Source organism: Mastigoproctus giganteus, chromosome 4 (genome assembly GCF_048544385.1).
Source record: "Mastigoproctus giganteus isolate SK-2022 chromosome 4, ASM4854438v1, whole genome shotgun sequence".
Lineage (NCBI taxonomy): Eukaryota > Metazoa > Arthropoda > Arachnida > Uropygi > Thelyphonidae > Mastigoproctus > Mastigoproctus giganteus.
The window spans coordinates 37,935,965-37,954,028 of record NC_143578.1 but is presented as its reverse complement, the minus strand read 5'-3'; the positions used below and the strand labels follow the sequence as shown (position 1 = coordinate 37,954,028).

Sequence of the window (18,064 nt, the reverse complement as noted above, 5' to 3'; positions counted from 1 at the left end):
TGTCTCCCCCCAAGCTAGCAGTTTTCCGACCCACCTAACACTGCCTAGATAGCATCAGCAAATATTCTTGCACCCTTTCTATTTAAGTGTATCCCATCCCTGTAGAAGCAATCTCTCCTGTTAACAAGTACAGTCCAGGCTGAAAAAAATTCTACCCCTTGAGCCTTGCACAATCTATCCAGGGCTGAATTGATCGACAAGGCTCTCATCATATACTCCCTCCTATCGTGTCTGGGCAGAATTGCAGACACTTTCAAATTCATCCCTAATTCTCGGCTTTTGTTCAACAGTGACCTGTACTTGTTAAGTAATTCTGCCGGTCTCTTACTCTTAATATTAGTAGTGCCAACGTGTACAACTATATCACCTTTTGTGCCCTTAAAAGATGATATTCGCTCTACAACGTCATCAACCTTTGCCCCTGGCAGACATACCCTGGTCCTGTTCCACCTATCTTTTTTACAAAGCATGTTCCCCGTTTCCCTGACAATAGAGTCACCAACAACTACTAGTTCCTTCGGGACCAGCGCATTCTGCCTTAGGGGTTGTCTCTGTGTCACGCGATGCCCAAGTGCAAGCTCTGGCGTTGATGTGGGCAGCTGAGAGCTTGATGGGCCCCTCAATTTAGTTTCTTCGAGGGCATCCACCCTGTCCTTCAAGCTCTCATATAGGCCCACAAGAACGCCGAGTTGTTGCCTGATATCAATACACTCCTTGCATCGCGCACACACAAAGACATCCCCCTTGGCAGTATCATGTCCCGTACCCGATTGCTCTGCAAACATCAAGCAAACAGTGCATTTTATAAGGCTGTGAGTCAGAGGACAACTGCCCCCCTCAGTTCTGCTCTGAGCCACAGCAATTCCATTAGCTTGAGCCTTTTGCTTTGCTACTCTGGTCTGAGTCATGATTCTATTAATTTATTAATTAATTATGTTATGTTATTAATTATATTACGTTTGTAATCTAAGTCGTTATATGTATTTATTTAAACATACAATTTAACTGCTAACGAAGTTCAACTAACGCTATCTAGTACGGTATATAACCTACGGTATATCTAGTACGGTATCACAATGGCGGGAAAGTTACTAACGGGAGCGGTAGTTACGAACGGTAGTTACGAACACGTGGAAACCCTTACCGATACTTTTACAAGGCCGAGTAAAGAATAAATACACCAAATTAATCAAAAAATCACAAAATAATGTTATACTACTAAATTTAAATGAAAAGTTTTAGAAAAACAATAATTTCAAATCAATAAATAAGAAAAATCCACTTAGCGGCTTTGAACACGACCGTCACTAGTAGCCTCGTCAGCAGACTGACGAATCCAGAGAAGATCGAATCTCCTCTTTCGATCTTCTCTGGCTTAAAATCTCTCTACCTCATTACCTCACTGTGTCAGATTCATCTGTTGTCTCTACCGTTCTCCAACTCTACTAATTACTTGGAGCTCTTTGACTTCCTCTCTTTGCAACTTGACTTTCTCCAGTCTAGCTTTCCTAACAGTGAGGTAATTTTCCTTGGTGATTTTAATGTTCACAGCTCCAGCTGGCTTCCATTTTCTAGTCACACAGACCCAGCTGGTCGAGATGCTGAGGCTTTGCAATTACTAGTGACCTTGCACAGATTATTCATTTACCTACAAGAATACCGCACAATCCTAACTATTCAGCCAACACGTTTGATCTTTTTCTCACAAACAACCCTTCTAAGAACACAGTCAAAGTGAGTGGTGCTTTAGGCACTTCAGATCACAACTTGGTGATTGTCTCTTCTCCAGTGGAGCCTTTATCTCATGGCTATTCCCAACTTCGTATTGTTTGGCATTACAAGAATGCAAAATGGGATAACCTGCGAGATTTCTTTTCTTCTTTTCCTTGGTCGCATTACTGTTTCAAAACTTCTGAAGTCAACATTTGCTCAGATCGTGTTAGTGAAAGTATTCTTGTAGGAATGGAATCCTTTATTCCACACCCTTTAAAATCTCATCCTTTATCTAAACTTTGGTTTTCCAATAAATGTTCTAGGCCGTTCAAGAGAAGAACGTTGCATATCGTAATCGGCTTGTTTCCAATTCTTCAGTTTCATTTTCTGCCTACACCAAAGCTCGAAACAATTGTAAAGCAGTTATTAATCAGTCCAAACTAGATTTTGAACAGGCTAAGAGTAGAAAATTTGCCTCTTGCCCTAATGGTAGCCGAGCATTCTGGTCTCTTGCCAAAGCTATTGGCTGCAACTTTTGCCCATCTGTGCTCCCACCTCTGTCAAAACCAGATGGTTCTGTTGTCACTTCAGCCAAGGATAAAGCTGGCCTGCTAGCATCACATTTTTCTTCCAACTCATGTATTAATGATCTTTGTAAACCACCATTTCCAACACGCTGCATTCAATGCTTCCTGTAGTCTTCCATCAAAAGGATGTCAGAAGGATTTTGACGGATGTTGATGCTAAGAAAACCCCAGGTCCTGATGGTATTTCTCCACTTGTTCTCAAAACCTGTGCTCCTGAACTTACTCCTGTTCTTTGCTGCCTTTTTTCACTTTCTTATTCCAAAGGTGTTTTTAGTTCTACTTGGAAATTTGCTCATATCCAGCCAGTTCCTATAAAGGGTAACAAATCCCTCCCATCCAATTATCGTCCCATTGCAATTACTTCTACTCTTTCTAAAGTAATGGAGAAATCAATTAACCGCCAACTCTTAAACTACCTAGAAACCTTCCGTCTGATCAACGATCGCCAGTACGGATTCCATCAGCATCGATCCACTGGTGATATTCTGGCTTATGGACTAATACCCATTTATGGACTAATTCAATGGAAAGGTTTGGTGAAACACAAGTAGTTGCTCTTGACATCTCAAAGGCCTTTCATCGTGTTTGGCATAAAGGTCTTCTAAACAAGCTTCCATCTTATGGTTTGCCAACTGTTTTTTGTAATTAGTTATCCAGATTTTTCTCAGATCACTCACTGAGGGTGATAGTAGCTGGCCCTCTGTCTTCTAAGTTCTCCACTAATGCTGGTGTTCCCCAAGATTCAGTTCTTTCCCACACTCTTTTCCTCTTGTATATTAATGGACTTCTTCCATTGACTGCAAATGCTATCCATAGTTTTGCCGATGATAGCACATTGCATTTCACTTTCCATTTTGAGAAACCTTGCCCTGCTCAATCAGCTTCAACTTCTTAAATATCCGCTACCAATTCCTTAAATGCTGATCTCCAGGTAATTCTGCAGTGGGGCAAAGACAACTTAGTTGATTTCAATCCTTCTAAAACTCAGTCTTGTCTTATATCTCACAAAAAGGATTCTTCTCCTCCTATGCTTATCTTTGGTGACACTCCGATTTCTAGGCAAGTAGATATGTCTCTTTTGGGAATTACTCTGACTTTTAATCTCTTTTGGTACAAGCACATTACAAATATTGCTTCCTCTGCATCTAAAAAACTTTGTTTTCTCTTTCGCTCTCGGCAGTACTTTTCTTTCAAACAGCTGTTCACTCTATATAAATTGCAAATCCGCCCTACCATGGAATATTGTTCGCACATCTGGGGCGGTGCCCCCAAAACTTCGCTCAGGTTTCTAGATTCCATTCAGAAGAGGGCAGTTAGGTTAATTAACACTCCTCTCTAACAGAGTCTCTGTACTCACTGTCTCATAGACATACTGTTTCTGCTGCATGCCTTTTCTACAGATACTTCCATGAGCACTGTTCTTCTGATTTGGCTTCCATAATTCCCGCTCTCTCTTTCAAAACAGTCTGAACACGTGCCGCCGCCAGTCAACATCCATTTACTGTCCAACTTGAAACTCATAGAACCAACTTTTCATCTTCCTTGTTTATTCATTCAACTGCCGTTTTCTGGAACAACCTTCCTTCATACATATTTCCTTAAAATTACAGTCTACAGAAGTTCAAGTCCAATGTCAACAAATATCTTCTTTCGTCTTCTCAACCTCCAACCCAAGCACGGTACTAAGTACTATAGGTTCTAGTACCTCTCATGTTTAGTGTTTTCATAAAAGGAAAAAAAAAAAAAAAAGTACTTAGCCAGCATTAATATCAAATGTGTCCCTTATCTTCCCTAGAGCCTTGACCTTGCAGCCTGCAGTTTTTTTTTTTTTATTACCGAAGTTAAAGAAGATTCTGGAAGGAAACCATTTCCAGTCATCAAAAGATGTTGTAAAGACATCAGAGGCAATTCTCAAATGCATGTCAAAAAAAAAAAGCCTTTCACCATATTTTAGAAAATATGGTTGAATGAAAAAGGACCATCAAAATATGGATAATTAATAAAAGTATGTTGTGAAAAAAAAATTATGATCATTCTTTTATTGAACAGCCCTCAACAAAAACCTGGAACAGAATAACTAAAAACCTGGAATAGAATAACACAAAACAGTAACACTAAAACAAAAACCCGGAACAGAATAAGTTTCCAAATTATATACATTAGTACAATATCCACATTCCTATAGGTAAAATGTACCTGTAGAAATGTGGATTCTGTTAGAACAGGTTTAATCAACTGGACTGTCATTTTCCAACTAACTGATAGAAGTGTAATTGCCAACTTTTCAAGTTTACAATAGAGAATCATTTAGGCTCATTTCAATTTGATCCCTTCTTTGTCTCACATTTGTAACGTAGTTTTTCCTTTTGCAAAAATTAATAAAACTACATTAATATTGGAATTTATTTATTTATTTTTTTTTTTTTTAAAATACAGTCTCAATAAAAACCGAGAAAAGCTTGCCACATAATTGCCATAAGTGTTAGCCATAGAAAAGGAAAACTTTATTTTGCAGATTTTTTTCATTTCCAACTCAATGCATACAGTACAACCCAGGGATGATTCTCCAAATTTAGAAAGAAATAAAGAGTAATAAAAGAGCTTAAAATGCTATTAAAAACTAATATCATTAAAGATTTATTTTCAAAGAAAATGGATGTGTGGATTGCCAACATCTTAATTCAAGTGTTGGCATTCGAGGTGAGCAGACGCGCTTCGTCAGGGCTCCTGAGTTAAGTGGATTGGATTACTGTTGATTAGTGCTTTTAAATGTTTGATTTATTTAGATATTGTTGGATTATTTTGTTATAGGTTTTCCTGTAACAGTTCGATTTTAATAATATTATATATATAATTTTTTAAAGTTAATTTTCATTGATATTTAGGTAATTTTATAATGGTAGTTACGAGATCTGCCTTAAACACGTCACAGGGTATCGTGACTCACACAGAAATAGCCGATGGCGATTTACAGGTGAGTCATGATTTAATCCGTTGCGGAACCTGTGGAATGTTTTCCAAGGTCAACCTGGTGACTAATCATAGCTCACCTCGGGATTCTATTCTTTGTGATCGATATAAGGAGTGCACCGATCTTAAATTACAATTTGATGCACTGATGGAACAATTTGAGTCACTGAAAAAACGGGTGCTTGCCCTCGAGAATAATGCATGTGGGAGCTCGTCAGAGACTCAAGACTACAGCAATCTACCAAGTGATGCACACCCGATTTGGGCCTCAAAACAGAAAAACCAAGTGCAAACTACTCTGGTTAAAAAGGACATTGTTTTATTAGGAGACTCCATTGTCAGAGAAACGGGGAATATTTTTTGTAATAACGATAGGTGGAGTAGAACCAGGGTATGTCTGCCGGGAGCAACTATTAATGATGTCACCAACAGATTGTCAGATTTTAAGGGGGATAAAGAGAATATTATTATTTATTAAACGTACACGATCTGACAATTTGTTGGAAAAATACAGGACCATGCTGAGGAAATGCCGCGAGCTAGGCCACAATGTCTATGTGTCTGCAATTCTGCCCAGACACAATAGGAGGGATTATATGTTAAAAGCCTTGTGGATTAACTCAAGACTTGAAGGGCTCTGCAAGGCTTTAGGGGGGAAATTTCTATCAGCATGGCCCACACTTGTAGGTAGAAGGAATTTGTTTTGTAGAGATGGGATACACTTAAACAAAGGTGGTGCAAAAGTTTTTGCCTGTATTATTGAGGATACCTTAAAGGTTCAGGGAAACAGCTAGTTAGTGGGGATGTGGGTAATACTGACATGCGTTTATCGGATAATATTGGTCAAAGTAATTCTTGCACTTACCTCAAGAGTTCTTATCTGTTACCCCAACTGGATATATTATCTAGATATTCTGGGGGCAGAAACGTTTCAAGTGAGTGGGTAGCTAATGCCAGGGAAGAGAGCCTAAAAAACTTCAAGGGTTGTGCTAGGGTTGTTAAATATACAAGAACAGTAAGTCTTAATTGTTTATATAGTTTGAAGTGTCGTCAACAAAATGAGCAAATTCGAACTGCTGGTTAAAACATATAACACGGACATAATAGGGCTTACGGAGACGTGGTGCCACACGGAAATTGGGGATTATGAGTTTCAGTACAGCTTGTATAATGTATTTAGGAAGGATAGGGTAGATAGAAGGGGTGGTGCGGTAATGCTACTTATCAGAAGCAGCCTGAGTGTGACGATAGCTTTCCCGGATTCAGACATTTCACATGCTAGTATAGAATCTGTATGGTGTGAGATAGTTGGAAACAAAGGTATAATGCGAGTAGGGGTAATCTACAGACCAGGTGATTGTGAAGATTATGACGAAAGCCTCTACATGCAAATGGAATGGGCAAGTAAGCGTCAATGTCTTATTATGGGTGATTTAAATTTGCCTCTAATTGATTGGAGTAAATGGGAAGGAAACTCGACATGGGGAACAAAATTTTTAAATCAACTAGATGACTGTTATTTGTATCAACATGTCAGGGGAAAGTACTAGAGAAAAGAATATCCCAGACCTCATAATCACCCATGAATCAGATGACATAACAGGGCTGACAGTAGAGGAACCAGTAGCAGGAAGTGATCACGGAGTTCTACGGTGGATGATGATGAGAGAGGTAGCAGCAGTAAAAGGCAAAGGAATGGGTTTTAATTTCAGAAAAGGAAATTATGATGCCTTAAGGTACTACATGGCCTCTATTAACTGGGTAGATATCACACAGAGAATGAATACATTTGAACTGTGGTATGCTTTTAAAACATTAATCACAGATTCCTTGAATGCATATTTACCATTAAAAAAATACTCCATGAGGAGGGTTCCAAGTTGGATGAATAGTGAAGTTGCCACATTACTTGAGCAGAAAAAGGTGGCATGGAAAGGTTACAGATCAATAAAAAGTACTGAAGCCTATAACAGCTACAAGATGATCTGTAATAAAGCCACAGAAAAGGTTCGACAGGCAAAGGCAGTTTATGAGAAATCACTAGCAAACAGAGCAAAGAGGGGGGGATAAGGAATTCTTCACATATATAAATGCCAAGAAGAGCAGGACAAACCAGATCGGACCTTTACGTAAGGGAAAGGGGATAGTATTAAATACACCAGCTGCCGTTGCAGATGAACTCAACAGTTATTTTGCATCGATATTTACAAATGAAAAACTTTTTGTGGCAATGGGAAATTGTGGGAGCAAAGTTGAAAAATATGTAATTAATGATATTGAAATTTCACAAGATTATTTAATAAAAAAACTTTCGAGCCTACAGGCCAGTAAAGCTCCTGGAGTTGATGGAATATACCGTAAAATCTTAAGGGAGGCAGCAAGTGAGTGCATTGAACCATTGAGGCTAATTATGCGAGCATCACTGGATTCTGGGGAGATTCCCTTGGATTGGAAAAGTGCCAATGTATCTCCCATACATAAGGGTGGCTCTAAGAATGAAGTGGGAAATTATCGACCTGTCAGTCTGACTTCAGTGGTAGGGAAAATCATGTTGGTAATGATCAAGGGTGGAATTCAGGATCATTTGGATAGAATTGAAATTCTCAAGGATACTCAGCACGGTTTTGTAAAGGGAAAATCATGTTTAACAAATCTGGTTCGCTATTCTGAAAGGGTCACTCACGAGCTGGATTTAGGGAATAATTTCGCCATATTATTTATTTAGATTTCAGCAAAGCTTTTGACTCATTCCCACATGAGTGGTTGCTTTATAAGCTGGAACAGGTTGGAATCACTAGGAAAATCCTTAGATGGATAGCAGGATGGCTTCAGGGCAGGAGGCAGAGGGTTGTGATAAATGGCTATTCCTCAGATTGGGTTGATGTAAGAAGCGGGGTTCCCCAAGGATCAGTATTAGGACCACTGTTATTTTTAATTTTCATAAACAACATCGATGAAGGAATAGAGGGTGTGATGTCTAAATTTGCAGATGATGTTAAAATTGATAGAGTAGTTAATGATCACTGTCAAGCTGAGCTTCTTCAGAGAGACCTAGATAGACTTCAGGAATGGTCAAAAAAATGGCAGCTATGCTTTAATCCAACAACAACTTTAATTACTGTTTCCCAGGTATTACACCTGGGAAACAGTAATCCCAAAATAACTTATTCACTTGGTGGAGTTCAACTAAACCCAGTACTGGAAGAAAGGTACTTGGGCGTTATGATATGGTCAGACATGAAATTCTCTGAGCATTGTAAACAGGCTGCAAGGAAGGCCCATGGTGTCCTATCGATGATCTATCGAACTTTTGCAAGTAGAGATAGGGACGTGATAATCCCATTATATAAGGCTTTTGTTAGACCACACTTGGAATACTGTGTTCAAGTATGGAGATCGCATCTAAAGAAAGACATCGAGCTTCTTGAAAGGGTGCAAAGGTGGGTAACTCGCCTGGTGAGATCGGCAAAAGGGCGTCCTTATGAAGAAAGACTTCGAATATGTGGGTTGCAGAGTTTGGAAACTAGACACCTTAGAGGAGATTTGATTGAGGTGTTTAAAGCTCTGAGAGGCATCAGTAAAATGAATGAGGATGAAATTTTCAAGATTATAAATGACGCTAGAACTAGGGGACATAAATTCAAGTTACGGGGGGAAATGTTTAGATTGGACTGCAGGAAGTTTTATTTTAGCCAGCGAGTTATAAATTACTGGAATAAGTTGCCTAGATGGATGGTAGAGGCTGACAGTTTGGGGAAATTCAAAGGTCATCTGGATAGTACCTTTGGGTCAGGGAAGTGCAAGGATGATAGGTTTAATTTCCTTTTCTTTTATTAATTATTATTTATTTATTTTTTTTCTTTATCATTGTTTTTTTCGGGTTTTTTTTGGCTGGTGCAGCATAAGCCATAGGCTTTCTTGCACCATGCAGCCATTACTAATACTAATACTAACATCTTTAACTCATATTGCTGATAGTCTAGCAATATGAGCCAAAACTCTACTTCCCCAATAATAAATTAGTAAAAATCACATCACCTTCCTTGTCAGTCAGTTTTATAATTATGACTGACAAGACCAATGAAGGATGAGTCCAAAGACAGTATATCGAGAACATCAAAACAAGTTGATGGATGACAAACTGATCAGTAGATTAACAATATTTTGCACAGACTTTACTGTAATTGTTTTATATGCACATTAAAAAAGTATTGGTGCAGTTCTACCAATGTTTGCCGTTGAGGTGATTTGTGTGCTTATATGATCCAGTGAAGCAGATCATATAAGTGGATCTTGTATGACCAAGTGAGTCCAATCTAGCTTAAAATATTTAATACACTCATAGTAGAAGATGTATGGCTTAATGAATAAATTTGGCAAATTGTGGACTTATTTTGTGAATAAGAAAGAATTTGTATAACCAGTGTTAGAGAACTGACAAGTGCACAAGGAAGTTTGAAATATAACATATATTAGTTTTCATAACAGTTCTCCTACCAGCCAAGCAGAAAAGTGCTTTCAAGTTTTTTCAACCTCATCTGATAGAATCCTCAATTCACTCAAGAATTTCTGTAAATGTTTTACTTCTCTGTTATGTCTTCATTCATGCACACACTAATTTTTTTGGAAAAGTTATACTATTACAGTTTTTGTGTTTTCTTTTTTTTTAAGTTTATGGATTATTATTTCATCATGTCTTATTGCAGTTAAATCAAGTTCATTTGTATATAAGTCTAAAACACTGCCAGAGCTAACATTCAGATCAGGCAGTTTCCTAGAGTCACACATAAATAATTTTGTTAAATTTTAATCAGTTTGCGGTAGACAAATCCTTTTATTCAAATCACAATTTCATGCCAGTGGTCTTGTTAGTAACTGTGAGTACTTTTTAGATGCAATTACCCACAATTATTGTCAAGCCCATTGGCTTATATTAGTATTTCTAGATGAATGGTGCTACATCAGTGTCCAGTATGCCACAGAGACTGTTGTTGTTGTTATGTGGTTTTTAGGAGCATTAGCAACTAAGGCCATATTGCTCCGGGATATGCGGTGGTCATTCCCTGACCTTTCCGCATCCTCCTAATTTGGTGGTGACGGGCTCAAACCCCGGTCTAATCAAGAAGCGTGTGCTACGCACTGCTGCTCCTTCCCACCTGGCTATGGAGATGCCTGCCACAGAGACTACTCATATGCAAAACAACATAGGCTGTAGTCAGTGTACAGTGTCTAACTTACACAAAGAGAAAAATTCCAACCTCCGTGATATGAGACAGCTGAGGAAATAGGTATACAGTTGCATATTCCTAGTTGGTTGTTAGTGGCTGGTGTCTGTGTTGATTGCTCAATATGGCATTGCCACTCTATATATTGGACTGGAATAAATTGAAAAGTTTATGTTTGTTGCAATGTATTAATTGTAGAAATGGATGGGTAATATGGCAGATTTTCTAAAAAGTAATGTTTTCAGTTTGACTGCTGTGCACATGAAAGTCACTGGTTTTTGAAAACTTTTTTTTTTTTGTTATCAGTTTATTAAATATTTAAATCATGATCAAATTAAGTTGAAACGTATTAATGCATTAGATGTTTGGTCACAAATATCTCTGCTTCCTCAGAAGGTTGATGTTAAGAACTCAGACTAAGGCAGCTATACCTGGTTAGGTGACACTATACAATTTAAAAAGATATTAGCAACTTAGGCTGAACCATGGATGATGGTATTTGTTTCTAAGTTGTATACAAGACTGAGTCTTAAAGGCAGGGCCTTGCCATTGATCTTATAACAGAGCAAATTGGTCACTGTGTTCAAACATCTAACACAGTCCCAACTTTATTTGATTTTAACTCCCTCATTGAAATATCTGCTGCCATCCTATAATCATCATCATCATCAGCCATTTCCAATCCACTGCAGGATGAAGGCCTCTCCAGCAACTTTCCAGTTCCTTCTGTTTTGAGCACTGGCCATCCATTTACTACCCACAAACTCATGAATTTCATCTATCCATCTCCGCCTTTGTCTTCCAGGTTTTCTTCTAGCTCCTCTTGGATACCATTCTGTTATTTTCTTAGTCCATCTGTCATCATGTCTTCGAGCTATGTGTCCTGCCCAAGACCATTTTAGTTCTTTTGTTTTGATAAGAATGTCCTTTACTTGAGTTTGCTGCCTAATCCATGTGTTTCTCTTCTTATCTAACAGTCTGATTCCCAATATAATTCGTTCCATTCTTCGCTGTGTAGTTCTCAGTTTCTCTTTCATTCTTTTTGTGAGTGCCCAAGTTTCATTTCCATAAGTCATGGTGGGGAGTATACATTGGTTCATAATTTTACATTTCAGACAAACTGGGATATTGCTCCTCAGTATGTGACTATATTTCCTGAATGCTGTCCATCCAAAATTTATTCTTCTCTTGACTTCCAGCCATTTATCATTATTACAGCTAATAACTTGTCCCAGATAAGTATATGACTCCACCTTTTCAATTACTGCTCCTTCAATCATTATTTCCCTTTCTGTGGCATACTTGTTCATCATTGCTTTTGTTTTAGCCATATTCATCTTTAGTCCAAAATCCTTACTAACTGTGCATAACTGATTAAGATTTTCCTCTAATTCTTTGGGATCATGGCTTATGACCACAATGTCATCTGCAAATCGTAAATGGTTTAGGTACTCTCCATTCACATTGACTCTTTCTGCGACCAGTCTAATCTTCTGAAAGCTTCCTCAAGGGCAGCAGTAAACAGCTTCGGAGATATTGTGTCTCCTTATCGAACTCCTTTCTCGATTTTAAATTTCCTACTGTCTTTGTCTAGTCTAATAAAGGAGGTAGCACTCTCATATATTTTCTTCAAAATCATAATATATGGGGTATCTATGCCTTGTCTTTCCAGTGCCCAAAACATTGCCTTATGCTGTATGGAGTCAAATGCCTTTTCATAATCCACAAATGCCAGGCATAACGGTGTTTTATATTCATTTGCTTTCTCCATTAGCTGTGATATTACGTGGAAGTGATCCATAGTTGAGAATCCTGCCCTAAACCCAGCTTGCTCTTTCGGTTGATTCTCATCAAGTATTCTTTCTAATCTGTTAGTAACGACCCTTGTGAACAACTTGAAGATGTGGGATAGCAAGCTAATTGATCTATAATTTCCAATTTCTGATTTTTCTCCTTTCTTATGCAGCAAAACTATGATTGCATTATTCCACTGCTTAGGCGTCACACCTTTTCTAATGCACTTTGTGAAGAGCCTTGCCAGTTTTTGTGTTATGTCTCTTCCTCCCAATTTTAACAACTCTACAGTAACGTCATCTTCCCCCGGGGCTTTCTGATTCTTCATTTTCTTCAATGCATGTTCTACCTCATCAGGAAGAATATCGGGTATGTCGTATGTGTTGCTACTTTGAAATCCATCTTTCCCACTGCTGGCATCATTCCCCTGCTCCTTGTATAATTCTCTATAGTAGTCTTCTGCTATTTGAATTATGCCTTCTCTGCTGTTTATAAGTACACCATCGCTATTCTTCAGTTTCAGTATCATTTGTCTTTCTGTATTACTCATGTATACTTCTGTATAGCTCATGGCTGCTGATTTAAATCCTTTGTTTTCCCTTAATGCTTGTTCTACTTTTCTTGTGTTAAATCTTCTTATGTCCTCTCTGAGTCTCTTTCTAATGGCTTTGCATAACTCAGTATACTCAATTTTCTCCCTGTCAGTGTTTTTCTTGCTCTTCATTTGTCGTCTTCGGTTCATCATGACAAGTGTTTCTTGACTAATTTTTTCTTATTTGGATTTCTTTTTCCCTATAGGTTTTTTGGGCTTTATCACTTTCAGAAAGTTGTAATATTCCTTATTGATATCTTGGTCGTGAGCAGTCTGCAGAAGCTGAAACTTGTTCTTAAGTTCCAGTACATATTGCTTTTTCTCCTCTTGTGTTATCTCAAAGACCTTTGTATTATTTACTCGAGTCAGTTTTTTCTTACCATTCTGTGATCACTTCCAACATTTACCTTATTCAGGACGGTAACATCATTCACAATATATCTTCTGTTAGTGACGATGAAGTCAATTTCATCAGTTGTTAATCCATTTGGACTCTTCCATGTCCACCTTCTGTTCACCCTTTTCTTGAAAAAAGTGTTCATTACTGACAGTCCTTGAGATTCTGCAAATTCCACAAGTCTTTCACCTCTTTCATTTCTTTCACCTATTCCAAAATTTCCTATAGTTCCCCTTTCTGCGCTGTTTTGTCTTTTTCCAACCTTAGCATTGAAGTCCCCCATAATAATAGTGTAGTGGGTTTTCTGCTCATCTAGAAGACTCTCAATTTCGGTGTACATTTCTTCAACCTCTTCATCATCATGGCTCAATGTTGGTGCATAAATTATTATAATCTTTAGCTTGTACCTCTTAGAAATCTTGAGCATTAGTCTTGACACTCTTGGTGATGTACTTTTGAATTCCAAAATGTTGTTTTTAAAATCTTTATGAACCAGAAACCCAACTCCACCTTCACTCCTTTCACTGTTTCCATTGGTGTACAGCAGATTTCCACATGATAAACTTATAAGTGATTCATTTCTTCTTCTTGTTTCAGCCAAACCGATGATATTCCAATTCACATTTTCTAATTCCTTTTCCAGCTCTAATATCCTGTCTTCACCGATGAGTGATCTTACGTTATAACAGGCCAAGTTCAGTTTCCGTGCATGGCAGCCTGGTCTAACCCAGAGATTCCTAGCACCCTCTGCTTCCACTCTGATCCTCTCGCTGCCGTAAGAGGGAGAGTTAAAGCTGCTGGGGACTGAGGGCCATTTGTTTTCTCATGCTGTCATATGCTGGAGGATTTGGTCTTTTCCTCTTCACGCTGATCAGGCGTCTTGAAGAGAACCACTCTACACGTTCGTTGCCACCTAAGTGACGTAACAGGGCTTACCATCGAGAAGGTGTGCATGAGTGGATTTTAGGGAGGCAGGCCAACCGGACTTCTCCTAAATCTTCTGTAATAGAGAGATATTGGATCCATCAGTGTTTTAGGCTGAGTGTCTGATAACACACAGGATACCTGTTTCCCTCTAAGCCCCTATAATATAATATTGTAAATCATGATTTTGCTTATTATACTGATCACAGTAGAAATGCAAAATATGTGTTATTTTTCAACTGTTATTAAAATCCAGGCAAGAATAAGTAAAGTACATTTTGAAAGTGTTGACAGTGTACTACAATCTGAGTTATGTGTTGCTATTTCTTTATTTTATTAAATCATAGAGAGTGAAATACATGTATTTTATTAAAGTTCTGGAGGAAATCAGTAAAGTACATTACAAAATGTTGACTGAATATTATGCTGAAGTATGTGCAGTGAAGTGAAAACAATTGCTTTTATATAATATTAATTAATTAATTAGTACTTAACTGACAACAAGTTAATTAGTTACTTACTTTTCACTGTTGCTAATCATAGAAAATGAAAATTCAGTTAATTTAAGGGGGGAAAAAATCAAACTCACCTAAAATGTAATGCACTCTGTATACATCACCTAACTTATCATCTGTTGTTTTTTTTTGTTTTTTTCACTCCAGGCCTCTTATTTCTGAAATGGTAAACAGAAAATTAAACTCTAATACTTACCACTTGTGGTAGTAAGTTATGATGGACTTTCAAAAATATAAAGGTTTTAGTTACTTACACTATAAAAATTTTCAGGTGTAGCTAAGAGGATTATAGGATGTAGCTTAAAGGAATTTTTGTTATTGCATAAAAGTTAAATGAATTGTTTAATTTCAAAGCTTGTACAAGTTGATTATCAACCATGTATGCTTCTTCATATTTACAAGGTTCTCCCCCTAGGTTTAGAAATCCTTCCTCTTTCTAGATTCTGCAGAAAAGGGGTTAATGTAAATTTTGTTAAAAATAGAATCTAGTTTGTTCAAATAAATTTAGCGTAAAAAAAGCTTCATGCTGTGAGAGCTATAAAACATTACTGCACAAAAGGATATAGCCTATGTAGCAATGAGCAAATTAAGTTTGAAGCGTGTCAGTCTCACTTTACCCACACTGGTTTTAATTTTTGTATAAAAAAGTTCTCAAAATCTCAAAAAGTCCTGATTGACAGTAGAAGAAAACAAGCAGTTTGAAGACAAGAAGAGATAGATAAGACATGAGACAAGAAAGTGTGGCCTGAAACAGAAGACTGCAAACTGTGCTAATCTCAATTTGTCTCCTGTCAGGTCTCAGTGTGGTTTGATCTGTCTTGTGGTCTCACGAGTGAGTAAATAGGGACTGAGAGGATCTGAATAACCCAGTGACGAGATATATCTGATATTTGAGATGCAAGATAGTGCAGCAGGTAAACAAATTTACTTTACCTGCTGCTGAATTTACCAGCAAAAACAGCAATGAGCAAAATAGGTTTGCCACAAATTGCCATGGAATAAGACCTATTGATCAGGAGAGAAACTGAGATTGTGAGTGCTATAGTTTGGCCTCTTCTGTTTCAAGTTATTTTCTCATCTTATGGCTGTCTCTCTTTCCTATCTTCAAATTGTTTTCTTCTGTTCTCTATCAGACGCCCTTTTTAAACAGTTAAAAGTTTAACCTAAAGCAAAAACTAAGTGCAAATACTCGGAGATGCACATGCTTGCATTTAGTTTTTGATTTAGGCTAAACTTCTGACTGTTTAAAAATACTATTTATAATATTATTCTCCATGAGTGAGTTTGCAGAGAACCAAAAACTTCTTTTAGAGCTATATACAGGTTTTAATTCTTGATTACTAAATATTATTTCCATACAGCTGAAAACTTGAAAATTTACAAGAAATTCCATAACTGGGAATTTCTTGCGGTAATGGTGATGTTGATCCTCTGGATCATCATTACTTCTGTAGCTCTTCTATTTCACTCTAAGGCCTTTATACGCATCCAGGATATGTAGTCTCTTCTTATATACAGGAATTGCCAAAGTACCATTGGCATAGGGTACATGTGAACTGGTGCAACTCACTGGGGTCCAGTGAAAGGATGAGGCCTCAGATGCCACAGAACTAATTTAATGATGTGGATCCTTGGAATCGAATTTTTCACTGGGAACTAGGTTTGCAACTAGTGTTTGCTTTGCCATGCAAAGCCCCCTGCAGAGTTTGAAGGAAATTACATTATCCATGTATTACGACTATTGTACCATTTCATATGTTGTTTTAGCCCTTAAGCTTACTCAATTATGGATCTTTAAACTGATGGAACAAACACACAAGGTCTGTTGAAAAAGTAATAAAGCTGTAAAAACAAGAGGAGAGAAAAGCCAACAGTGCAAACAACATGTACTGGAAGCACTGGGATATCTCAGGATAATGTGGTCTATTATCAGTAAACAGCAAACATTAAATTGTGTCTACCAAATAAAAGTGGAGCAAACTATAGAACAACATTATGTGATTAGGCTTTGTATTCACTGAAGAAAAACTTAAAGATATTCTGCACAATAAAAGTGAGGAAAGCATAATATGTGCTAGTATTTTCTTTTGACATAAAGCAGTTTTGAAAAGCAAGGCATTCACAGTCAGAGAGCATTGAACAGGATTGCCAAATACAGTGGCTGTTATTGTTTTTAAAAATCATTGCGCAACTTTTCATGACCTTGAAAAGGATTTCGATGTTTCATTCGGAAGCCAATCTTGCAGATTGATTTCAGAATGAAACATTGCAACCATTGAATTATTCTGAAGTTGTTAATGCCTAATCAAATGGAGTAGTCACTGCCTGCTGGGTTCACATCATTACCATTGATAAATTGTGATCCTACAACCAAAAAACAAAAAAATCAGTGGAACTCCATTTTTTGACTTCAAAAAAAAAGCAAAAACAACAAAAGTATTGTAAAGATGGTGATAATCTTTTTTGATCGCTTAGGCATCCAATTGTGCCATACCACAATATTCCACCGACAGTGAATCATGTTATGCTGATATTTTGCATACATTATTGCAACAGTTGAAATTAAAATACTAGAGAAGCAAACCAGTTGTATTGTGTTTCAATTTTCTGTAGGAAAAAATAATCAGAATTGTGTCATACCCTCTTTACAGTTTAGATTTGGAACCTTGTGACTTTTGCTTATTTCCAGAATTGAAAAAAAGATTTCAGGAGCAGATAATTTCTGTTACCTAAGACATGCATAGAGGTTGTGGGGGTGTGATTAAAAGATGTTGTCAGAGAATGGTTTGGAACACATGATCTAATTGAGTCAGGGGTCTGATATGAGCCAAGGTATCCACCATGGAATGAATTGCATTCCATGGTGGATATTTTGAAAAGAAACGTTTGTTAATTTATGTAAATAAATATATCTTATTGTGATACACATACTTGTCTTATTGCATTTTGAACAGTCCATGTAAACATCTATGTCTGGTTTCAGCTGTTAATTTTTATCTAGTCTTCCATACTTCATTATTTATACCATGAAACATGAGTGTTGGTCTTCTCAGTTACTCACTTAATAGATAATTAATTCCCAATCAAGAATCAGAAATTAATTACCGACACATTCTTTTCATTTTAAAGGTGACATTTGTCCATACATTCAGTTTGATATTAATAAATTTGTGTTCATAGTGTCTCATTATCATTTCCAGGTATTAGAGTCAGTTATTAAAGAAGAAGTTTCAAGGACAAAAGATGAATTTGAGAGTTTGAAAAGAGAATCTCAGAGCGCTATCAAATCTTATGAGGTTAGTCATATTCAACTTGTGGTTAATATAGTTGATTCTTTATTTGTACAT

At 37.3% G+C, this 18,064-nt stretch overlaps 1 protein-coding gene across 1 annotated transcript in view; it reads left to right on the top strand.

Moving 5' to 3' along the window:
* The window catches only part of LOC150086631 (TNF receptor-associated factor 3-like), a 214,147-nt gene that overhangs the window by 165,053 nt on the left and 31,030 nt on the right, over window positions 1–18,064 (top strand). The window contains exon 12 of the mRNA XM_090372210.1: window positions 17,918–18,013. Within this exon, the coding sequence (XP_090228336.1) occupies window positions 17,918–18,013 (96 nt within the window). The remainder of the gene's footprint in view (window positions 1–17,917; window positions 18,014–18,064) is intronic.